Here is a 24,271-nt window from a genome sequence, read left to right as displayed (position 1 = left end):
GGTCGTTAACGGGAGCACGTGGGGAGCGGGCGGGGGAAGGTCGGTACCGGGGGAAGGAGCGGGATCACCCCGAGGGGGGCCAGGACCGGGCCGGGGTCACCGGAGGGGGGTCGAGGTCCCCGGTGGGTCCTCATGGACCCGGCGAGGGTTTGGGGGGCACCCGAGCCGGTCCCCGGTACCGGAGAGGCGATGGGGGCCACCCAGGCCCCCCCCAGATGCGTTCCCGGGCGGTGCCGGTACCGGGGGGGGCTCGGTGTTTGTGTTCTCGGGGTGGCCCGATACCGGCACTGCCGGGAGCCCCCGGGAATTCGGGGTCACCGGGAGGAGGAACGGCGGCCCCGGGACCCCCCGAATTCCCGGTGGCCCCGGGATGGGCCGGGCCCGGCAGCTCCGGGCCCCCCGAGCCCCGGGAATTCGGGGGATCCCGGCGGCGCATCCGGACCGGAGGCACCGGGAGCGGCCCCGGGAGCGCCGGTGGGGGCGGGGGGTGGCCTTCCTGTCCCCTCCATTGTGTTCAGCAGTCCCGGGATTAACCCGATCCCGCCTGGGCCCGACCCGGCCTGAGTCGAGATTAACCCAGCCCCGGTTTATTTGGACCCGAAACGGGTCGGGATTAGCCCAAACCCGGTTTATTTGGACCCGAAACGGGTCGGGATTAGCCCAAACCCGGTTTATTTGGACCCAAAACGGGTCGGGATTAACCCAAACCCGGTTTGTTTGGACCCAAAACTGGTCGGGATTAACCCAAACCGGGTTTGTTTGGACCCAAACCGGGTCGGGATTAACCCAAACCGGGTTTGTTTGTTTGGACCAAAACCGGGTCGGGATTAACCCAAACCCGGTTTATTTGGACCCAAACCGGGTCGGGATTAACCCAAACCCGGTTTGTTTGGACCCGAAACCAGTCGGGATTAACCCAAACCGTGTTTATTTGGACCAAAACCGGGTCGGGATTAACCCAAACCCGGTTTGTTTGGACCAAAAACACATCGGGATTAACCCAAACCCGGTTTATTTGGACCAAAACCGGGTCGGGATTATCCCGATCCCAAATGATTTGAACTCAGGCAGGTCGGGATTAACCCGATCCGGGTTTATTTGGACCAAAACCGGGTCGGGATTAACCCAATCCCGGCCGATTTAGGCCCGGTCCTGGCAGGCCCCAGCTCTGGGGTGATCCCAGACTCCCCCGGGATGTTCCCATCCTTTGTTTATTCCCCAAATCCACCCAAGCACCCCCAAAATCCTGTCCCCTCTTCCCTGAGCCGCTCCAGGCTGGGCTCCCACGGCATTCCCAAACCCTAAATCCCGATTTTCCCGACTTTCCCCCACCAAATCCCAATTTTCCCCCCTAAATCCTGATTTTTCCACCGTTTCTCCCAAAAATCCCGATGTTACCCCCCTAAATCCCGAGTTTTCTCCCCCCAAATCCCGATTCCCCCCCAACTCCCAATTTTCCCCACCAAATCCCGATTTGCCCCCCAAATCCTGATTTTCCCCCCAAGTCCCCATTCCCCCCCCTCAAATCCCGATTTCCCCCCCCAAATCCCGATTTCCCCCCCCAAATCCCGATTTCCCCCCCCAAATCCCGATTTCCCCCCCCAAATCCCGATTTTCCCCCGCCAAATCCCGATTTCCCCCCCCGATCCCGATTTATCCCCCCCAAATCCCGATTTTCCCCCCCTCAAATCCCAATTTTCCCCCCCAATCCCGATTTTCCCCCCTCAAATCCCAATTTACCCCCCAAATCCCGATTTATCCCTCCCCAATCCCAATTTTCCCCCCCTCAAATCCCAATTTACCCCCCCAAATCCCGATTTATCCCCCCCAAATCCCGATTTTCCCCCCCTCAAATCCCAATTTACCCCCCCAAATCCCGATTTCCCCCCCCCCCCCAATCCCAATTTTCCCGTCTGGTTTCGCTTGGCAGTGGCCCGGGGTGCAAAGGTGGCGCGGGAGGGTGGCGGCCGAGGCGTTCCCGGGGACATTCCCGGTGACATTCCCGCTTGGAATGAGTCACCGGCACCGGGGGATGGCCCGGGACACGGGGGGGACACGGAGGGGGGACACGGGCGTGTCCCCGCGCACGCGGAGCTCGGGGAGTTGCGACATTCTCGGCCGGTTTCCTGTGAAACTGGGCAGATAATGGGCAGAGACTGGGAAAGGACTGGGTAGAAACTGGGCAGGGACTGGGAGAGAACTGGGCAGAAACTGGGAGAGAACTGGGAGAGAACTGGGCAGGAGCTGGGCAGGAACTGGGAGAGAACTGGGCAGGAACTGGGAGAGAACTGGGGAGAAACTGGGAGAGAACTGGGGAGAGTCTGGGAGAGAACTGGGAGAGAACTGGGCAGAAACTGGGAGAGAACTGGGCAGGAGCTGGGAGAGAACTGGGGAGAGTCTGGGAGAGAACTGGGCAGGAACTGGGGGAGGAACTGGGGGAGAAACTGGGAGAGAACTGGGAAGAGACTGGGAGAGAACTGGGCAGGAGCTGGGAGAGAACTGGGCAGGAGCTGGGAGAGAACTGGGCAGAAACTGGGAGAGAACTGGGCAGGAGCTGGGCAGGGCGGGAGGTGGCCGGACGGGATTTTCCGGCTCCCAGTGGCCGCGCCCGGTGACCGTGCCCGGGGCTCCCGGTGACCTCCCGGCCCCGCTGTCCCTCGCAGCCACGCTGGCCGCAGCCCAGGTGACCTCTGAGGACCAGGAAGTGCCGGAGCACAAACGTGAGTGTCACCGTGCGTGTCCCCGCGGTGTCACCGTGCGTGTCCCCGGTGTCCCCGCGGTGTCACCGTGAGTGTCCCCGGTGTCCCCGCGGTGTCACCGTGCGTGTCCCCGGTGTCCCCACGGTGTCACCGGCCCCGGGGCCATCCCGAACCCGGGGTGGGGGCTCCACTCGGGGAGGTCTGGGGGGCTCGGTTTGGGGTCAGCCGGCTTTGGGGTGGTCCCAGTTCGGGGCGATTCTGGTTTTGGGTGATCCCAGAACCGGTTTGGGCTGAGCCTGGTTCTGGCCAGTCCCGGTTCTGGCTGAGCCCAGTTCTGTCCGGTCCTGGTCCCACTCCTGGTTCTGTGTGACCCCGGTTCTGTCCAGTCTCAGTTCTGTGGCCCTGGCCCACTCCCGGTCCTGGTTCTCTGTGTGACCCCAGCCTGGTCCTGGTGCCGGTTCTGTCTGGTCCTGGTCCCGGTTCTGCCCAGTCCCGGTTCTGTGTGACCCCAGCCCGGGTCCCGGTTCTGTCTGGTCTTGGTCCCTGTCCGGTGCCGGTCCCGGTTCTGTCCAGTCCCGGTTCTGTGTGACCCCAGCCCGGTCCCGGTTCTGTCTGGTCTTGGTCCCTGTCCAGTGCTGGTCCCAGTTCTGTCCAGTCCCGGTTCTGTGTGACCCCAGCCCGGTCCCAGTTCTGTCTGGTCTTGGTCCCTGTCCAGTGCCGGTCCCGGTTCTGTCCAGTCCCGGTTCTGTGTGACCCCAGCCCGGTCCCAGTTCTGTCTGGTCTTGGTCCCTGTCCAGTGCCGGTCCCGGTTCTGTCCAGTCCCGGTTCTGTGTGACCCCAGCCCGGTCCCAGTTCTGTCTGGTCTTGGTCCCTGTCCAGTGCCGGTCCCGGTTCTGTCCAGTCCCAGTCCTGGTCCCAGTTCTGTCTGGTCTTGGTCCCTGTTCTGTCCAGTCCTGGTTCTGTCCGGTCCCGCTCCCAGTGCCGGTTCTGTCTGGTCCCAGTCCTGGTCCCGGTTCTGTCTGGTCCCGGTCCTGGTTCTGTCCGGTGCCGGTCCCGTCCGGTGCTGGTCCGTGACCCGCTCCCTCCCCAGCCGTGGACATTCGCTGCGCCGCGTTCCGCTCCGGCTCCAGCAGCGCCCGGATCGAGTGGAAGTTCCAGAGGGGCTCGTCCCTGGTGCTGATCTACTACGGGGGGGAGCTCACAGGTACCGGGACATCGGGGACACTGGGGGACACTGGGGACACCGGGGGAACACCAGGGGCACTGGGGACATTGGGGACACCAGGGGCACTGGGGACATTGGGGGCACCAGGGACATCAGGGATACTGGGGACACCAGGGACACTGGGGGACACTGGGGACATTGGGGGACACTGGGGACATTGGGGACACTGGGGACACCGGGGACATTGGGGACACCGGGGACATTGGGGACACTGGGGACACCGGGGACATTGGGGACACCGGGGACATTGGGGGCACCAGGGACATCAGGGATACTGGGGACACCAGGGACACCGGGGACACCGGGGACACCGGGGACATTGGGGACACCAGGGACATTGGGGACACCGGGGACACCGGGGACATTGGGGACACCGGGGACATTGGGGACACCGGGGACATTGGGGGCACCAGGGACATCAGGGATACTGGGGACACCAGGGACACTGGGGACACTGGGGACACCGGGGACATTGGGGACACCGGGGACATTGGGGACACCGGGGACATTGGGGGCACCAGGGACATCAGGGGCACTGGGGACACCAGGGACACTGGGGGACACTGGGGACATTGGGGACATTAGGGGCACCAGGGACATTGGGGGCACCAGGGACATCAGGGATACTGGGGACATTGGGGACACCAGGGACATTGGGGACACTGGGGACACCGGGGGCATTGGGGACACTGGGGGCATTGGGGACACTGGGGACACCAGGGAGGCCGTGAGCCCGTGGGGACATTGGAGGAGCCCTGTGGGGACATTTGGGGGGTCCCAAAGCCCGTGGGGCCATTGGGGCTGTCCCTGTGGGGTCCCAGCCTTGTGTCCCGCAGAGCTGCACTGGGGGGACCCCGGGGCGTCCCCGTGGTGTCCCCTGGGTGTCCCAGCTCGGTGTCCCCCAGAGCCGTACCGGGACCGTGTCCAGTTCTCGCCCACGTCCATCCGGTTCCAGTCGGTGACGCGGGAGGACAGCGGGAAGTACATCTGCGAGGTGGTGGCCGATGGCAGCCACATCGCCAAGTCCGAGGTCAACCTCATCGTCCAAGGTGAGGCCACCCTGTCCCCAACCTTTGCCTTGTCCCCTGTCCCCATTCCTGTCCCTGTCCTTGGCCCCATCCTTGTCCCTCTCCGTTGCCCCTGGCCCAGTCCTTGTCCCTGTCCTCGGTCCCATACTTGTCCTTGTCACCCATCCCTGGCCCCGGCCTTGTCCCCCGTCCCTGGGGCGGCTCTGGGCAGCGCTGGTCACTGGCACTGTCCCCGTCTCTGTCCCCATGGTGACTCCAGGCAGAGCTGTCCCTGTCCCAGTGGTGGCTCCGGGTGGCACCATCACTGTCCCTGTCCCATGTCACAGTGACTCCGGGCAGTGCCAGTCCCTGTCCCTGTCCCCATGGTGACTCCGGGTGGTGCCAGTCCCTGTCCCTGTCCCCGTGGTGACTCCGGGCAGTGCCAGTCCCTGTCCCTGTCCCCATGGTGGCTCCGGGCAGTGCCAGTCCCTGTCCCTGTCCTGTCCTGTCCTCGTGGTGACTCCAGGTGGTGCCAGTCCCTGTCCCCGTGGTGACTCCGGGCAGTGCCAGTCCCTGTCCCTGTGGTGACTCCGGGCAGTGCCAGTCCCTGTCCCTGTCCTGTCCCCGTGGTGACTCCGGGCAGTGCCAGTCCCTGTCCCTGTCCTGTCCTGTCCTCGTGGTGACTCCAGGTGGTGCCAGTCCCTGTCCCCGTGGTGACTCCGGGCAGTGCCAGTCCCTGTCCCTGTCCCTGTCCTGTCCCCGTGATGGCTCCGGGCAGTGCCAGTCCCTGTCCCTGTCCTGTCCCCGCGGTGACTCCGGGCAGTGCCATCACTGTCCCTGTCCTGTCCTGTCCCTGTGGTGACTCCGGGCAGTGCCAGTCCCTGTCCCTGTCCCTGTCCTGTCCCCGTGGTGACTCCGGGCAGTGCCAGTCCCTGTCCCTGTCCCTGTCCTGTCCCCATGGTGACTCCGGGCAGTGCCAGTCCCTGTTCCCGTGGTGACTCCGGGTGGTGCCATCACTGTCCCCATCCCTGCGGTGGCTCTGGGGGATGCTGTCCCTGTCCCCGCGGTGACTCCGGGCGGTGCCGTCCCCGTGCCCTGTGTGTCCGCAGTGCCCCCGGGGAAGCCGCTGGCGCACGTGCCCAGCTCGGCCACGGTGGGTGCCCGGGCCGTGCTGCGCTGCTCCGAGAGCCAGGGCTCGCCGCCGCCCACCTTCCGCTGGTACAAGGACGGCACCGAGCTGCCGCAGGACCCCAAATCCAGCCCCGCCTTCCGCAACTCCTCCTACAGCCTGGACCCGCGCACGGGGGAGCTGGTCAGTGCCGGGGCCTTCCTGCCCCTCTCCCCCTCCTTTTCTCCTTTTCCTCTCCCCTTTCCCTGTTTCTCTCCCCTTTTCCTGCCCCTTTTCCCTATTTTCCTCTCCCTTTCCCTGTCCTTTTCCCTGTTTCTCTCCCCTTTTCCTGCCCCTTTTCCCTATTTTCCTCTCCCTTTCCCCCTTTTCCTGTCCTTTTCCCTGTTTCTCTCCCATTTTCCTGCCCCTTTTCCCTGTTTTCCTCCCCTTTTCCTGCCTCTTTTCCCTGTTCTCCTCTCCCTATTGCCCGTTCCCTGGCCCTTTTCCCTGTTTTTCCTCCCCTTTTCCTGCCCCTTTTCCCTGTTTCTCTCCCCTTTTCTTGCCCCTTTTCCCTATTTTCCTCTCCCTTTCCCCCTTTTCCTGCCCCTTTACCCTGTTTTCCTCCCCTTTTCCTGCCCCTCTCCCTCTCCTTTTCTCCTTTTCCTCTCCCTTTTGCCTGTTTCTCTCCCCTTTTCCTGCCCCTTTTCCCTATTTTCCTCTCCCTTTCCCCCTTTTCCTGCCTCTTTTCCCTCCCTTTTTCCTGCCCCTCTCCCTTTCCCCCCTTTTCCTGCCTCTTTTCCCTGTTTTCCTCCCCTTTTCCTGCCTCTTTTCCCTCCCTTTTTCCTGCCCCTCTCCCTTTCCCCCCCCTTTTCCTGCCTCTTTTCCCTGTTTTCCTCCCCTTTTCCTGCCTCTTTTCCCTGTTCTCCCTCTCCCCTTTTGCCCGTTCCCTGGCCCTTTTCCCTGTTTTCCTCCCCTTTTCCTGCCCCTTTTCCCTGTTTTCCTCTCCATTTCCCCCTTTTCCTGCCCCTTTACCCTGTTCTCCTCCCCTTTTCCTGCATCTTTTCCCTCCCTTTCCCACTTTTCCTGTCCTTTTCTCTCTCCCTTCCCCCTTTTCCTGCCCCTTTTCCCTCTGTTTTCCCCTCCCTTTCCCCCTTCTCCCATTTTCCTCTCCCTTTCCCCCTTTTCCTGCCCCCATTTCTCTCCTATTTTCTCCCCATTCCCCCCCATTTCTCTCCCCATTTTACCAACCCATTATCCCCCCATTTTCCCTATTTTCTCCCCATTTCCCCTTAATTTCCCCTCATTTTCCCTACATTTTCTCCCCATTTTCCCTACATTTTTCCCCATTTTCTCCTCTGTTTTCCCCCCATTTTCCCCACTGTTTTTCCCCCATTTTTTCTCCATTCCCCCCATTTTTTTCTCAAATTTCCCCCCATTTTCCCCCCATTTTTCCCCTTTTCCCTGATCCCTGCCTGTTCCAGGTCTTTGAGCCCGTGGGGGGCTGGGACACGGGTGATTATCACTGCGTGGCCTCCAACAACGTGGGCAGCCCCCAGAAATCCGACGTCTTCCGCATGGAAGCCAGTAAGGAGCGATCCCGATCCCAGTCCCCATCCCAATCCTGATCCCGATCCCAATCCCCATCCAGATCCCAATCCCCATCCCGATCCCAGTCCTGATCCCAGTCCCCATCCTAATCCCAATCCTGATCCCAGTCCCCATCCCAATCCCAATCCTGATCCCAGTCCCCATCCCAATCCCAATCCTGATCCTGATCCCAATCCCCATCCAGATCCCACTCCCCATCCCGATCCCCATCCTGATCCTCATCCCAATCCCCATCCCGATCCCAATCCTGATCCCAATCCTGATCCCAGTCCCGATCCCCATCCCAGTCTCCATCCCCATCCCCAACCGGATCCCAATCCCAATCCCGATCCCGATTCCCGAGCCCAATCCCCATCCCAATCCCCATCCCCATCCTGATCCAATCTTGATCCCTATTCCCGTCCCTGATCCCAGTCCCGATCCCCACCCTGATCCCAATCCCGATCCCAGTCTCCATCCCCATCCCCATTCTGGTCCCAGTCCCAATCCCGATCCTGATCCCAATCCCAATCCCCATCCCAATTCTGATCCCAATTCCCAATCCCCATCCCCATCCCAATTCTGATCCCAATTCCCAATCCCCATCCCCATCCCAATTCTGGTCCCAATTCCCAATCCCCATCCCCATCCTGATCCCAATCTCGATCCCTATTCCCATCCCTGATCTGGATCCCCATCCCAATCCCAATCTCCATCCCCATTCCCATTCTGGTCCCCATCCCAATCCCAATCCTGATCCCGATCCCCATCCTGATCCGAATCCTGATCCCGATTCCCAATCCCCATCCCAATCCCAATCTTGATCCCTGATCCCGATCCCAATCCCCATCCCCATCGTGATCCCAATCCCAATCCTGATCCCGATTCCCAATCTCCATCCCAATCCCAATCTTGATCCCCATCCCAGTCCCGATCCCAATCCCAATTCCCATCCCCATCGTGATCCCGATCCTGATCCCAATCCCGATCCCCACCCCGATCCCATTCCTGCCTCTCCCACCCCTTTTCCAGGCCCTGCTGGGCTTCGGAGCAGCCCCCACTCCATTAATTATGTTAACGAGCCTCGGGATAGCGGGAATGGGGGAATGAGGAGGGATCCCACAGGGGATGGGAGGTGGGAATCCTGGAATTCCCGCCGGGATCCGCTCCCTGTCGGGATCCAGGTGGATCCAATCCCAATCCCAGCCCCATTTGGAGCTGGGCACCCCAAAATCCCCCCTATCGGTGCTGGGATCCCCCAGAACCCGTGGGATCCTCTCAATCCCACGGGATCCCTCTCGATCCTGTGGGATCCCCCCAGTCCCATGGGATCCCTCCTGATCCCCCCTGATCCTGTGGGATCCCCCTCAATCCAGGGGGATCCCCCCAAGCCCATGGGATGCCTTGATCCTGCAGGATCCCTCCTGATCCTGTGGGATCCCCCAGTCCTGTGGGAACCCCCCAAACCCATGGGATCCCTTAATCCTGTGCGATCCCTCCCAATCCCTCTGATCCTGTGGGATCCCCCCAGTCCTGTGGGATCCCCCCTCAATCCAGGGGGTTCCCCTGATTCCATGGGATCCCCCCAAACCCATGGGATCCCTCAATCCTGTGGGATCCCTCCTGATCCCCCCAGATCCTGTGGGGATCCGCCGATCCTGTGGGATCTCCTTGATCCCTCCCGATCCCCCGGATCCTGTTGCATCCCCCCTCAATCCAGTGGGATCCCCTGATCCCCCCAAGTGGGATCCCCCCAAACCCATGGGAACCCTCAATCCTGTGGGATCCCCCCTATCCTGTGGGATCCCCCCAAACCCATGGGAACCCTCAATCCTGTGGGATCCCCCCAAACCCATGGGATCCCTCCCAATCCCCTCTGATCCCGTGGGATCCCCTGATCCCGTGGGGTTCCCCATTCCTGTGGGATCCCCCCCATTCCCATGGGACCCCCCCTGTTCCCGTGGGGTCCCCCCGATCCCGTGGGATTCCCAAATCCTTCCCAATCCCCCTGATCCCGTGGGATCCCCTCTGATCCCGTGGGGTTCCTCAATCCAGTGGGGTCCCCCCAAACCCATGGGACCCCACCCTGTTCCCGTGGGGTCCCCCCGATCCCGTGGGATTCCCAAATCCCTCCCAATCCCCCTGATCCCGTGGGATCCCCCGATCCCCGCTCCGTGTCCCGCAGGCGAGGTGAACGTGGGCGGCATCGTGGCCGCCGTGGTGCTGCTGCTCCTGGTCCTGGCGCTCGCCGCATTCGGCGTCTGGTTCGCCCACAGGCGCGGCTACTTCGGCAGTGAGTGACTGGGAGGGACTGGGATGGACTGGGATGGACTGGGAGGGACTGGGAGGGACTGGAGGGACTGGGAATGGACTGGGAATGGACTGGGAATGGACAGGGAGGGACTGGGATGGACTGGGAATAGACTGGGATGGACTGGGAATGGACTGGGAGGGACTGGGATGGACTGGGAATGGACTGGGATGGACTGGGAATGGACTGGGAATGGACAGGGAGGGACTGGGAGTGATCTGGGAGGGACTGGAGGGGATGAGGATGGATGGGATGGACTGGGAATGGACTGGGAGGGACTGGGAGTGGACTGGGAGGGACTGGGATGGACTGGGAATGGACTGGGAGGGACTGAGAATGAAGTGGAGGGGATGGGGATGGACTGGGAATGGACTGGGATGGACTGGAGGGGATGGGAATGGACTGGGATTGACTGGGATGGACTGGGAATGGACTGGGAGGGACTGGGATGGACTGGGAATGGATTGGAGGGGATGGGAATGGACTGGGATGGACTGGGAATGGACTGGGAGGGACTGGGATGGACTGGGAATGGACTGGGAATGGACTGGGAGGGACTGGGATGGACTGGGAATGGACTGGGAATGGACTGGGAATGGACTGGGATGGACTGGGAATGGACTGGGAATGATCTGGGAGGGACTGGGAACAGTGTGGGGAGGCCTGGGCGTGGCCCCGTGTCCCTGGGGGTGTCCCCAAGGTGTCCCCCTGTCCCAGCAATGTCCCCCCCGTGTCCCCTCCCCCCCTGACCCCGTCCTTTCCCTTTGTTCCAGAAAAAACAGAGTGAGTGACACCGGAGCCACCTCCTCCTCCTGGTGACCCCACCCCACCCCGGTGTCACCCCGGTGTCACCTTGGTGTCACCCCGGTGTCACCCCGGTCCCTTGGGTGTCCCCTGGTGGGGACAGAGGGGACGGGGGGGTGGCACATCCCCAAACTCCCCGGTTTTCCCGCAGTGCCGGCGGGAAGAAGGTGATTTACAGCCAGCCCTCGCGGCGCAGCGAGGTGAGGACACCGTGGGGACGCCGTGGGGACACCGTGGGGACACCAGGACCTGCCACCGCCCTGGTGGGGACACCCCAGTGGCAGGGGGACACCCCGGTGTCCCCAGTGTCCCTTGGCAGGAGGGTCCTGGGGGGTGGTGGGGGGGGATGTGGTCACCTGTGGTGGCCCCAGTGATGTCCCCATGTCCCCATTGGTGTCACCGTGTCCCCAGTGATGTCCCCATTGGTGTCCCCATGTCCCCATTGGTGTCACCGTGTCCCAGTGATGTCCCCATGTCCCCATTGGTGTCCCCATGTCCCCATTGGTGTCACCGTGTCCCCAGTGATGTCCCCAGTGATGTCCCCATGTCCCCATTGGTGTCACCGTGTCCCCAGTGATGTCCCCAGTCATGTCCTCATTGGTGTCACCGTGTCCCCAGTGATGTCCCCAGTCATGTCCTCATTGGTGTCACCGTGTCCCCAGTGATGTCCCCAGTGATGTCCCCATGTCCCCATTGGTGTCACCATGTCCCCAGTGATGTCCCCATGTCCCCATTGGTGTCACCGTGTCCCCAGTGATGTCCCCATGTCCCCATTGGTGTCACCGTGTCCCCAGTGATGTCCCCAGTGATGTCCCCATGTCCCCATTGGTGTCACCATGTCCCCAGTGATGTCACCATGTCCCCATTGGTGTCACCATGTCCCCATTGGTGTCACCGTGTCCCCAGTGATGTCCCCATGTCCCCATTGGTGTCACCGTGTCCCCAGTGATGTCCCCAGTGATGTCCCCATGTCCCCATTGGTGTCACCGTGTCCCCAGTGATGTCCCCAGTGATGTCCCCAGTGATGTCCCCAGTGATGTCCCCATGTCCCCATTGGTGTCACCATGTCCCCAGTGATGTCCCCAGTGATGTCCCCATGTCCCCATTGGTGTCACCGTGTCCCCAGTGATGTCCCCAGTGATGTCCCCAGTGATGTCCCCATGTCCCCATTGGTGTCACCGTGTCCCCAGTGATGTCCCCAGTGATGTCCCCAGTGATGTCCCCATGTCCCCATTGGTGTCACCGTGTCCCCAGTGATGTCCCCAGTGATGTCCCCATGTCCCCATTGGTGTCACCGTGTTCCCAGTGATGTCCCCAGTGATGTCCCCATGTCCCCATTGGTGTCACCGTGTTCCCAGTGATGTCCCCAGTGATGTCCCCATGTCCCCATTGGTGTCACCGTGTTCCCAGTGATGTCCCCAGTGATGTCCCCATGTCCCCATTGGTGTCACTGTGTCCCCAGTGATGGCCCTGTCCCCATCCCTGTCATTGTCCCCATGAATGTCCCTGTCAATGTCCCATCACTATCCCCATCGATATTGATGTCCCCATGGATGTCACTGTCCCCATGGCTGTCCCCATGGATGTCACTGTCCCCGTGTCTGTCCCCGTGTCTGTCCCCGTGTCTGTCCCCATGGATGTCCCCATGGCTGTCCCCATGGCTGTCCCTGTGTCTGCCCCAATGGATGTCACTGTCCCCGTGTCTGTCCCCGTGTCTGTCCCCATGTCTGTCCCCGTGTCTGTCCCTGTGTCTGTCCCCATGGCTGTCACTGTCCCCGTGTCTGTCCCCATGTCTGTCCCCCTGGCTGTCCCCGTGTCTGTCCCCGTGTCTGTCCCCTTGTCTGTCCCTATGGCTGTCACTGTCCCCGTGTCTGTCCCCATGGATGTCACTGTCCCCATGTCTGTCCCCATGGATGTCACTGTCCCCATGTCTGTCCCCCTGGCTGTCCCCATGTCTGTCCCCATGTCTGTCCCCTGTCTGTCCCCATGGCTGTCCCCATGGCTGTCCCCCTGTCTGTCCCCATGTCTGTCCCCTGTCTGTCCCCATGGCTGTCCCCATGGCTGTCCCCATGGATGTCACTGTCCCCATGTCTGTCCCCATGGCTGTCCCCATGTCTGTCCCCATGGCTGTCCCCATGGCTGTCCGTGTCCCCACAGGGCGAGTTCAAGCAAACCTCCTCGTTCCTGGTGTGAAGTCGCCTCCGCTCCCCCGGACGCTTTTTCCCGATTCCCGGAATTCCGCCGGATTTTGGGGAATTCCCGCGGGATTCTGGGAATTCCAGCGGGATTTTCGGAATTCTCGTGGGATTTTAGGAGTTCCATGGGATTTTGGGGAATTCCAGCGGGATTTTGGGAATTCCAGCGGGATTTTCAGAATTCTCTTGGAACTTTAGGAGCTCCATGGGATTTTGGGGAATTCCAGCAGGATTTTGGGAATTCCTGCGGGATTTTCGAAATTCTCTTGGGATTTTAGGAGCTCCATGGGATTTTGGGGAATTCCAGCGGGATTTTGGGAATTCCAGCGGGATTTTCAGAATTCTCATGGGACTTTAGGAGCTCCATGGAATTTTGGGGAATTCCAGCGGGATTTTGGGGAATTCCCGCGGGATTTTGGGGAATTCCCGCGGGATTTTCACCGCGGTTTTTTTTAAAGCCTCACCGGTGCCTTCGCCGCCGCTGCCTCTGGACCTTGGGGGGCTGGGGGGGTCCCCGTGTCCCCTCTTTGTCCCCTCTTTGTGTCCCCTCTTGTCCCCCTCATTGTCCCCTCCCATTCTCCCCTTGTCCCCTCCCCTCATTCCCCCTTTGTCCCCTCCCCCCCATTGTCCCTCCTTGTCCCCTCTCGGTCCCCGGGGCGGGGCAGGTGCCACCACCTGGGGACAGGTGTCCCACTGGTCCCGGTGGCACCCCCGTACTGGGAGCGTGGCAGGGGTACTGGCAATAAACCTGTGTCCTTTACCTGGCCTGGTGACACTGGGGGGACACTGGGGACATTAAAGGGACATTGGGAGGTCCCTGGGGACACGGAGGATGCCACCACCCTGGGGGACATTTCGAGGGGGTCCCTTGGGACACTGGGAGGCCCTTGGGGACATTTGGGGACACTGGGGGGACACTGAGTGGGTCCCTCGGCACAGTGGGGGTTCCCTGGGGACACTGGGGGCTCCATGGGGACACTGAGGAGATCTCTGGGGACATTGAGGGGACACTGGGGAGTCACTGGGGACGTTGGGAGGACATTGTGGGGTCCCTGGGGACATTGAGAAGATACTGGGGACATTGTGGGGGGACCCTGGGGGCTGCAGGAGACCCTGAGAGACACTGGGGGTGGGGGGGTCCCTGGTGGCATTGGGGGACATTTGGGACCCCTGGGGACATTGTGGGGGGACCCTGGGGGCTGGGGGGACATGGGGGGACAATGGGGACACGCCCCACCATCGACGTCACCTTTATTGAACTCCTGCCCCTCCCCCGCCGCCCCCAAACCGAGCTCGGGCCCCCCCGGGGGGGCGGGGGGGGGAAGGGCGGCTTGGGGGGGTCCCGGGGGGGGGTCCCGCTCCTTCCTCATTACTGACACCTTTAATTAGTGGCACTAATTGCCCCGGCGCGGGGGGGGCCGCGTTAATTGCGGGGTCTACGTTAAGCAGCAGCGACGGGCGGGGGGGAGGGGACCCCGGCCCGGGGGGGGGAGGGGACACGGTGGCCGATTATCGGTGACACCCCGGGGGGACCCCCCGACACTGCCCGGAGTTGGGGGGGCGGGACAGGGGAGGGGGGTCCAGCGCTTGGGGGGGGGGGGTTTGGGAGGGTCTCCTGCCTCAGTTTCCCCTGGCAGGGTGGGGAGCAGCGGCGCCCTGTGGGGGCTGGTGGCACCTCCAGGGGTTGGTGGCACTTCAGGGCTGGTGGCACCTCCAGGGGTTGGTGGCAATTCTAGGCATTGGTGGCACTTCGGGGCTGGTGGCACCTCCAGGGATTGGTGGCACTTTGGGGCACCAGGTACTGGTGTCACCTCCAGGGACTGGTGCCATCTTAGGGCTCGTGGCACCTCCAGGGCTTGGTGGCATCTCCAGGAGCTGGTGGCACTTTGGGACTGGTGGCACCTCCAGGGGTTGGTGGCACTTAGGGATTGGTGGCACCTCCAGGCATGGTGGCATCTCCATGGGTTGGTGGCACTTTGAGGCTGGTGTCACCTCCAGGGCTTGGTGTCACCTCCAGATGGTGGCACTTCCAGGCCTTAGTGACACTTCCGGGCATTGGTGGAATCTTGGCTGGTGGCTCTTCTGGGCGTTGGTGACACTTTTAGAGACTGGTGGCACCTTGGGGCTGGTGGCACTTCCAGATGCTGGTGACACCTCCAGGGCTTAGTGACACATCCAGGCATTGGTGGCATCTTGGGACTGGTGGCACTTCCAGATGTTGGTGACACTTCCAGGCATGGGTGGCACTTTGGGGCTGGAGTCACCTCCAAGCATTGATGTCACCTTCAAGCGTTGGTGATGCCTCCAGGCACTGGTGTCACTTTGGGGCTGGTGGCACCTCCAGATGTTGGTGACACCTCCAGGGGTTGGTGACACTTTGGGACTGGTGGCAGCTCCAGACACTTGTGTCCCCTTGGGGCTGGTGACACTTCCAAACTTGGTGTCACTCTGAGGCTGGTGACACCTCCAGACTTGATGACACCTCCAGGGCTGGTGGTACCTCCAGCTGTTGGTGTCCCTTTGGGGGCTGGTGGCACCCCCAGATGCTGGTGTCCCTTTGGGGCTGGTGACGCCCCCAGATGTTGGTGTCCCTTTAGGGCTGGTGGCACCTCCAGCACTGGTGACGCCCCCAGATGTTGGTGTCCCTTTGGGGCTGGTGGCACCTCCAGCACTGGTGACGCCCCCAGATGTTGGTGTCCCTTTAGGGCTGTGGCACCTCCAGCACTGGTGACACCCCCAGATGTTGGTGTCCCTTTGGGGCTGGTGGCACCTCCAGCGCTGGTGACACCCCCAGATGCTGGTGTCCCTTTGGGGCTGGTGGCACCTCCAGCACTGGTGACACCCCCAGATGCTGGTGTCCCTTTGGGGCTGGTGGCACCTCTAGATGTTGGTGGCACCCCCAGATGTTGGTGTCCCCTTGAACCTGGCGGTACCTCCAGACACGGCGACACCTCCACCATCCGCCACCACCCCCTTGCTCCGGTGCCGCCTGGGCGCCGGTGCCACCCTCGCCCCGGCGCCACCCCGGGTGCCGACGTCACCTCTCCGTCCCCCCTCAGACGTTGCTGATGCGGACGCTGAGCGGGGCCCCCTCCCCTCCCGCTCCGCCTCCCGCAGCGACTCCTCCAGCTTGACCTTCTCGGGGTCCCCGAACCGGACGGCCTCGTGGTGACAGCAGGGCGCCGCCACCTTGACCACGCGGTCGAAGAGGCTGAAGTCGGCCACGTACTTGCCGCTGGCCGACAGCGAGATGGCCGGCGTGAACTCGTAGCCCCACAGGATCTCCTCGGGCAGGTAGGACGTGCGCACCTGGCACGTGGCGCTCGTCGACTCCACGGTGCCGCTCAGGATGACCACCAGCTCGAAGTCGCCGTCTCCCGAGCGCAGGGACACGTCCCGCAGCGGGCTGGCCTCGTCCACCACGTGGTAGAAGGTCAGCGGCAGGATGAGGAAGGGGCTGTCCGAGGACGTGTCCACTTGGAAGTCCACGTTGAGCTGGTTGAGCCGGACGCTCTCGCCCTCCTTGGTGAGGTGGGTCTGCAGCAGCTTCCCGGTGACCTGGCAGCCGATCAGGAGGCTCTTCCTCATGTTGGCCACGCGGATCATCAGGCAGGTCTTGCCGTCGTGCTGCGCCACCACCGCGTTCTGGCTGAATTTGATGGTCTCGGCGCGCTTCTTGGGCCGCGCGATCTTGGCCAGGAAGGTGCCGGTGATGAAGATCTCCAGGATGGTGGTCAGCACCAGCTGGGTGATGAGCAGCACGATGGCCAGCGGGCACTCCTCGCTGATGTAGCGGAAGCCATAGCCGATGGTGGTCTGCGACTCGAGGGAGAAGAGGAAGGCGCCGGTCAGCGTGTGCACCTGCATCACGCACGGCGTGTGGTTGGCGGGCGGCTCGAACTCCAGCAGATCGCCGTGCGCCGCGGCCACCAGGTACCAGACCACACCGAAGGCGAACCAGGTGCCGGCGAAGGTGGCGGAGAAGAGCAGGAGCTTGTAGCGCCACTGGAGGTCGATGAAGGTGGTCCACAGGTCCTTGAGGTACAGGAAGCGCTTGTCCGAGATGTGCTCCATGCGCACGTTGCTGCGGCCGTCCTTGGTCAGCACGCGGCGCCGCCGCAGCCCCGGCCCCATCAGCGGGCGGCTGTCGGTCTGCGTGGTCTGGCTGTAGTACACCTTGGTGGAGGACGTCATCTGCGGGGACACATGAGGGACAGGTGGGGGACACATGGAGGAGGTCATCTGAGGGGACACATGAGGGACAGGTGGGGGACACATGGAGGAGGTCATCTGAGGGGACACATGAGGGACAGGTGGGGGACACATGGAGGAGGTCATCTGTGGGGACAGGTGAGGGACAGGTGGGGGACACATGGAGGAGGTCATCTGAGGGGACACATGAGGGACAGGTGGGGGACAGGGGAGGGGTTGATCAAGGGGGACACAGGGACACGTGAGGGACAGGTGGAGCGGTGATCAAAGGTGACACGGGGGACACGTGAGGGACAGGTGGAGGACATCATCTGTGGGGACAGGTGAGGGACAGGGGAGGGGTGTCACCAAGGAGGACGCAGGGACAGGGGAGGGACAGGTGGAGAGGGGCAGCTGCAGGGGACTCGGGGACAGGTGAGCGGTGATCAGAGGTGACACGGGGGACACGTGAGGGACAGGTGAGGGACAGGTGGGGCGGTGTCCTCAAAAGGGACACAGGGACAGGTGGAGGGGGTGATCAAGGGGGACAGGTGAGGGACAGGTGGAGGATGACATCAGTGGGGAACCAGGGGGGTCATCCCTGTAGCTCTGCACCCCCATGTCCCTCTGTCCATCCCTCTGTCCATCCCCATGTCCCTCTGTCCATCCCTGTATATCTCTGTCCATCCCCATCCATCCCCATGTCCCTCTGTCCATCCCCATGTCCTCTGTCCATCCCTGTAGATCTCTGTCCATCCCCCATCCATCCCCATGTCCCTCTGTCCATCCCCATGTACCTCTGTCCATCCCTGTATATCTCTGTCCATCCCCTGTCCATCCCTCTGTCCATCCCCTGTCTATCCCCCTGTCCCTCTGTCCATCCCTCTGTCCATCCCCTGTCCATTCCCTGTCCATCCCCTGTCCCTCTGACCATCCCTCTGTCCATCCCTGTAGATCTCTGTCCATCCCTCTGTCCATCCCCTGTCCATCCCCCTGTCCCTCTGTCCATCCCCCTGTCCCTCTGACCATCCCTCTGTCCCCCTATCCCTCTGTCCATCCCCCTGTCCCTCTGTCCATCCCCTGTCCATCCCCCTGTCCCTCTGTCCATCCCCATATCCCTCCATCCCTCCACGTGCCCCCCCCCTCCAATCCCAAATCCCTCCCTGTCCCCTCTGTGTCCCCCCCGTGTCCCCCACTGTCCCCTGGCAGCTCTGGTGGCCGCGGAAGTGTCCCGGGCATCCGGGAGGAAGAGGAAGGGGATGAATGGGAGGTGACAGGGACAAATGGCCGGGGGCAGCGCCAGGCGCCTCCCCGGTGTCCCCGGTGTCCCCGTGTCCCGGTGTCCCCCATCCCAAAAAAGGCCCTTTCAGCCCCCGCCAGCCTCTGGCCCCGCCACGGTTTCCGCCGCGGAAGGGCAGCGTGCCGGGGACACGGGGACACGGGGAGGTGGTGGCACCACGGGGGGGATCTCCTTGGAGCTCCATGTCCCCGTGCCGGCCAAGGCTGGGGGACACGAGTGGCACCGCCACTGTCCTGGCTGCGCCAGAGAAATGTCCTGGAAGGGACGGTGGCGTCCGGGACAGAGGGGACATCGGTGTCCCCAAAGCGGGGACACGGAGCTGCTCCTTCCCAGATGGGCTCCTGGGGGTCCCTGGAGCCACCTTGTCCCCACAGAGCCACTGTGTCCCCAGAGCTCGCCCTGTCCCCAGAGCCACTGGGTGTCCCCAAAGCCACCGTGTGTCCGGAAGCTGCTGGGGGTCCCCAGAACCCTCATGTCCCTGGAGCTGCTGTGTCCCCCAAGACCCGCTGTGTCCCCAAAGCCACCACCTGTCCTGGAGCTGCTGGGGGGTCCCTGGAGCTGCTGTGTCCCCCAAGACCCGCTGTGTCCCCAAAGCCACCGCCTGTCCTGGAGCTGCTGGGGGTCCCTGGAGCTGCTGTGTCCCCCAAGACCCGCTGTGTCCCCAAAGCCACCGCCTGTCCTGGAGCTGCTGGGGTGTCCCTGGAGCTGCTGTGTCCCCCAAGACCCGCTGTGTCCCCAAAGCCACCGCCTGTCCTGGAGCTGCTGGGGGGTCCCTGGAGCTGCTGTGTCCCCCAAGACCCGCTGTGTCCCCAAAGCCACCGCCTGTCCTGGAGCTGCTGGGGGGTCCCCAGAGCCCCTCAAGTCCCCAGAGCCACCGGCTGTCCCCAAAGGCACACCGTGTCCTCAAGTTCCTGGGGTGCCCAGGGCCTCCCATGTCCCTGAAGTCACTGTGCCCCCTAAAGTCCCCCCCATGTCCCCAAAGCCACCGTGTCCCCAAAGCCACAGTGTCCCCAAAGCCACAGTGTCCCCAGCCCGCTTCTTTGGGGGTCTCTGCACACCCCTGCCCCCATCTAGGGTGGACCTGACCCCCCTCTTTTGAGCCCTCCCCCCCTTCTTTAGGCTCCTGACCCCCCTTTTCTTCCCCCCACCCCCCCTGCCCCGTTTTTGGGGTCCCCGCCCCCTCCGAGGGCCCCGCGTGCCCCCCGTGCCCCCCGGCCGTGCTCTGGTGGCCGGACACGGCTCGGACAAGCCGCAGCTTGTTCCCGGTGCCCGGTGCCCGCGGCACAACCGGTTACTCATTAACCCCCCCCGACACAACCCCCCGTGCCTCAGTTTCCCCTCGGGGGGTTCTGGTCACTTTGGGGGTCACCGCAGAGGCCCGGCCCTACATGGGGGGTGCAGGAGGACTGGGGGTGGCGGGGGGGGGGGCCCCAGGGACGCGTCCCCATTCCCCGCGTCCCGCTGGCACCGGCGGCGCGGGCACCGTTCCCACGCCACGGCGGTGCCAGGCGTGACCGGGCGCTCCGCCAGCCGCGCCCCCCCGTCCCCCCCATCCCCAAACTGGGGCGTGGGGCTGCTCCGCACTGGGGTAACTGGGATCTGGGGGGCAGCGGCTCCCCAGCCCCACGGAGGGGTCCCCCCAGTTGAGGAGGGGGGCGCGGGGTGGGTGCGGCGGGGGTGGAGCGGGGGGTGGCGGTGGGGTGGCCGTGGCGCGGGGGGGGGGGGGGGACAGGGACGGGGACAGGGACAGTGGGGCCATTGTGCGGCCGGAGCCGAGGTTTCAATGGGGCTGGCGGGGGGACAAAGGCGCTTTCACGGAGCCCTCGTTAAGATGCAGAGCCCCGCGCGCCCGCCACCGCCAGCGCGGGGGTCCCGGGGGGCCCGCGACACCGCCAGGGCCGCCGAGGGGACACAGGGACCCCCATCGCTTCTGTCACTGTCACCGAGGGGACACAGGGACCCCCATCGCTACTGTCACTGTCACCGAGGGGACACAGGACCCCCATCGCTACTGTCACTGTCACCGAGGGGACACAGGGACCCCCATCGCTTCTGTCACTGTCACCGAGGGGACACAGGGACCCCCATCGCTTCTGTCACTGTCACCGAGGGGACACAGGGACCCCCACTGCCACAGAGGGGACACAGGGACCCCCATCGCTTCTGTCACTGTCACCGAGGGGACACAGGGACCCCCACTGCCACAGAGGGGACACAGGGACCCCCATCGCTTCTGTCACTGTCACCGAGGGGACACAGGACCCCCATCACTTCTGTCACTGTCACCGAGGGGACACAGGACCCCCATCGCTTCTGTCACTGTCACCGAGGGGACACAGGGACCCCCATCGCTTCTGTCACTGTCACCGAGGGGACACAGGGACCCCACTGCCACAGAGGGGACACAGGGACCCCCATTGCTTCTGTCACTGTCACCGAGGGGACACAGGGACCCCCATCGCTTCTGTCACTGTCACCGAGGGGACACAGGGACCCCCACTGCCACTGAGGGGACACAGGGACCCCCATCGCTTCTGTCACTGTCACCGAGGGGACACAGGGACCCCCATCGCTACTGTCACTGTCACCGAGGGGACACAGGGACCCCCATCGCTTCTGTCACTGTCACCGAGGGGACACAGGGACCCCCATCGCTACTGTCACTGTCACCGAGGGGACACAGGGACCCCCATCGTTACTGTCACTGTCACCCCTGGGGCCCCCCATCACCCACCCCAATGTAGGTCTCAGAGGTCCCTGTCACTGTCACAGCCACCACCGAGGTCCCAAGGGGTCCCTGTCACTGTCAGTGCCACCATGAGGGTCCCAGGGTCCCTGTCACTGTCCCAGGGGTCCCTGTCACTGTCCCAGGGGCCCCCTGTCACTGTCAGTGCCACCATGAGGGTCCCAGGGGTCCCTGTCACTGTCCCAGGGGTCCCTGTCACTGTCCCAGGGGCCCCCTGTCACTGTCAGTGCCACCATGAGGGTCCCGGGGTCCCTGTCACTGTCCCAGGGGTCCCTGTCACTGTCCCAGGGGCCCCCTGTCACTGTCAGTGCCACCATGAGGGTGCCAGGCCCCGCTCTGTCCCCACTGTGTGTCCTGGGGCACCCCTGTCCCCCCCGCCATGGTCCTGGGGGATGTTCCCCATCCCCAAGGTGACCCCGGGGTCCCTGGCGTGCCAGGATCCCCCTCACAGCATCGGGGGGACCCCAGAATGGTGCCTTAGGTCACATCCGGGATAAGGGATGTCTGGATAGCCCATACCTGGGATAACCCATACCCGGGATAACCCACACCCAGGATAACCCATACCCGAGATAAACCACACCTGGGATAACCCATACCCGGGATAACCCACACCCAGGATAACCCATACCCGAGATAAACCACACCTGGGATAACTCACACCTGGGATAACCCACACCCAGGATAACCCATACCCGAGATAAACCACACCTGGGATAACCCATACCCGGGATAACCCACACCCAGGATAACCCATACCCGAGATAAACCACACCTGGGATAACTCATACCTGGGATAACCCACACCCGGGATAACCCACACCCGGGATAACCCACATCTGGGATAACCCACACCCACACCGGGATAACCCACACCTGGGATAAACCACATCTGGGATTACACCCAGGATAACCCACACCCGAGATAACCCACACCCGGGATAATTCATACCTGGGATAACCCACACCCGGATAACCCACACCTGGGATAATTCATACCTGGGATAACCCACACCCAGGATAACGCACACCCGGGATAACCCACACCCGGGATAATTCATACCTGGGATAACCCACACCCAGGATAACGCACACCCGGGATAACCCACACCCGGGATAACCCATACCTGGGATAAACCCACACCCGGATAACCCACACCTGGGATAACTCATACCTGGGATAACCCACCCCCGGGATAACCCACACCCGGGATAACCCACACCTGGATAAGCCACACCTGGGATAACTCATACCTGGGATAATTCACACCTGGGATAATCCACACCTGGGATAGTCTACATCCAGGACAACCTGAATTCCAGGATAACCCACACCTGGGATAACCCACAGCTGGGATAGCCCACATTCCAGATTAACCTAAATTTCAGGATAACCTACATTCCAGGATAAACCTCACGTGGAATAACCAACATGTGGGATAATCCACACCTGGGATAGATTCCAGGATAACCCACACTTGGGATAACCCACACCCAGAATAACCCACACCTGAGATAACCCAAATTCCAGGATAACCCACACCTGGAACACTCGGAATAACCCACACTCGGAATAACCCACAGCTGGGATAACCCACACCTGGGATATCCCACATCCGGGATAACCCACACTCTGGATAACCCACACCTGGGATAACGCAAATTCCAGGATATCCCACAACTGGGATAACACACACCTGGGACACTCGGAATAACCCACACCTGGGATAACCCACACCTGGGATAATCCACACCTGGATATCCCACATCCGGGATAACCCACACCTGGGATAACCCACACTCTGGATAAACCACACCTGGGATAACCCATACATGGGATAACCCACACCTGGGATAACCCAAATTCCAGGATAACCCACACCTGGGATAACCCACACTGGGATATCCCACATCCGGGATAACCCACACCTGGGATAACCCACACCTGGGATATCCCACATCCGGGATAACCCACACCTGGGATAACCCACACCTCGGACACTCAGAATAACCTACACCTGGGATAACCCACACCTGGGATAACCCACACCTGGGACACTCGGAATAACCCACACCTGGGATAACCCACAGCTGGATAACCCTCACCTGGGATATCCCACATCCGGGATATCCCACGTCTGGGATAACCCACACCTGGGATAACGCAAATTCCAGGATATCCCACACCTGGGATAACCCACAGCTGGGATAACCCACACCTGGGATATCCCACATCCGGGATAACCCACACTCTGGATAACCCACACCTGGGATAACCCAAATTCCAGGATAACCCACACCTGGGACACTCGGAATAAACCCACACTCTGGATAACCCACACCTGGGATAACCCACATCCGGGATATCCCACATCCCAGTTCAGCTGGAGGAGGGTCCACCCCAGCTGGGGCTGGGGGACAACAAAGGGGGACCTGGGGGGTGCTGTGTGTGCCCCCTCCCCCAGATCTGCTGTCCCCCCGGGGTCCCTGCACTGGGAGGAGGGAATGGAAACAGTGGGATGGGGGGACAGCAGGTAGAGGGATGGGGACATGGGGACACGGGGATTCAGGGACATGGGGATATGGGGACATGGGGATAAAGGGACAGGGGCCTTGGGGACACCGGACCTGGGGATACATGACATGGGGACAGGGGATGGGGACGTGGGACACAGGGGACACAGGGATATGGGGACATAGGACATGGGGATATGTGACATGGGGATGTGGGGCACAGGGTGTTGGGGACATGGAAGAGGGACACGGGATCTGAGGGACATGGGGACATGGAGACACAGGGGGATGGGGACACATCGCTGTGGGGCACAGGGACACGGGAATATGGGGACATTGGGACATGGCGATGGGGGAACGTGGGGACATGGAGACAGGGGGATATGGGGACATGGAAATATGGGAACATGCAGACATGGGGACATGGAAATATGGGGACATGGGGACATGGCGATGGGTGGACATGGGGACACTGGGATATGAGGGGAACATGGGGATACAGAGACACAAGGACGCGGTGGTACGTGACATGGGGACATGGGGACATGGGGACACACAGAAACGAGGACATGGGAATGTGGGAC

General features: G+C 62.4%; 2 protein-coding genes and 1 long non-coding RNA gene across 13 annotated transcripts; 1 reads left to right on the top strand and 2 right to left on the bottom strand.

The window, feature by feature from the left end:
- Positions 1 to 2,599: 2,599 nt before the first annotated feature.
- LOC137466004 (junctional adhesion molecule A-like) lies at positions 2,600 to 9,929 on the top strand (the record flags this gene model as incomplete). The annotated part of the gene is made up of 6 exons (XM_068177950.1): positions 2,600 to 2,720; positions 3,790 to 3,903; positions 4,830 to 4,973; positions 6,041 to 6,243; positions 7,521 to 7,623; positions 9,812 to 9,929. Coding segments are annotated over 6 exons (801 nt in total), but the record flags the coding sequence as incomplete, so codon positions are not given.
- A 4,615-nt stretch (positions 9,930 to 14,544) lies between these two features.
- LOC137466002 (uncharacterized) lies at positions 14,545 to 15,944 on the bottom strand. Of its 11 annotated transcripts, none has more exons than XR_010994939.1 (5): positions 15,834 to 15,944; positions 15,653 to 15,760; positions 15,474 to 15,599; positions 14,912 to 15,400; positions 14,545 to 14,802 (listed from the first exon to the last, which is right to left on the bottom strand). It is a non-coding gene; the product is annotated as an uncharacterized lncRNA (long non-coding RNA). The 11 variants fall into 11 exon arrangements; XR_010994938.1 differs by having other exon boundaries at positions 15,671 to 15,760; XR_010994942.1 differs by having other exon boundaries at positions 15,474 to 15,545; positions 15,671 to 15,760.
- Positions 15,945 to 15,991: 47 nt separating this feature from the next.
- LOC137466001 (ATP-sensitive inward rectifier potassium channel 10-like) lies at positions 15,992 to 17,136 on the bottom strand. Its single transcript, XM_068177949.1, is given in 2 exon segments — positions 15,992 to 16,030; positions 16,033 to 17,136. Coding segments are annotated over 2 exon segments (1,137 nt in total). The 5' UTR covers positions 17,131 to 17,136.
- Positions 17,137 to 24,271: the final 7,135 nt, after the last annotated feature.

The sequence above is a fragment of the Anomalospiza imberbis genome, unplaced genomic scaffold (genome assembly GCF_031753505.1).
Source record: "Anomalospiza imberbis isolate Cuckoo-Finch-1a 21T00152 unplaced genomic scaffold, ASM3175350v1 scaffold_1266, whole genome shotgun sequence".
In the NCBI taxonomy this organism is placed as follows: domain Eukaryota; kingdom Metazoa; phylum Chordata; class Aves; order Passeriformes; family Viduidae; genus Anomalospiza; species Anomalospiza imberbis.
The sequence above is the reverse complement of the archived record's forward strand: the minus strand, read 5'-3'. Positions and strand labels throughout refer to the sequence as shown.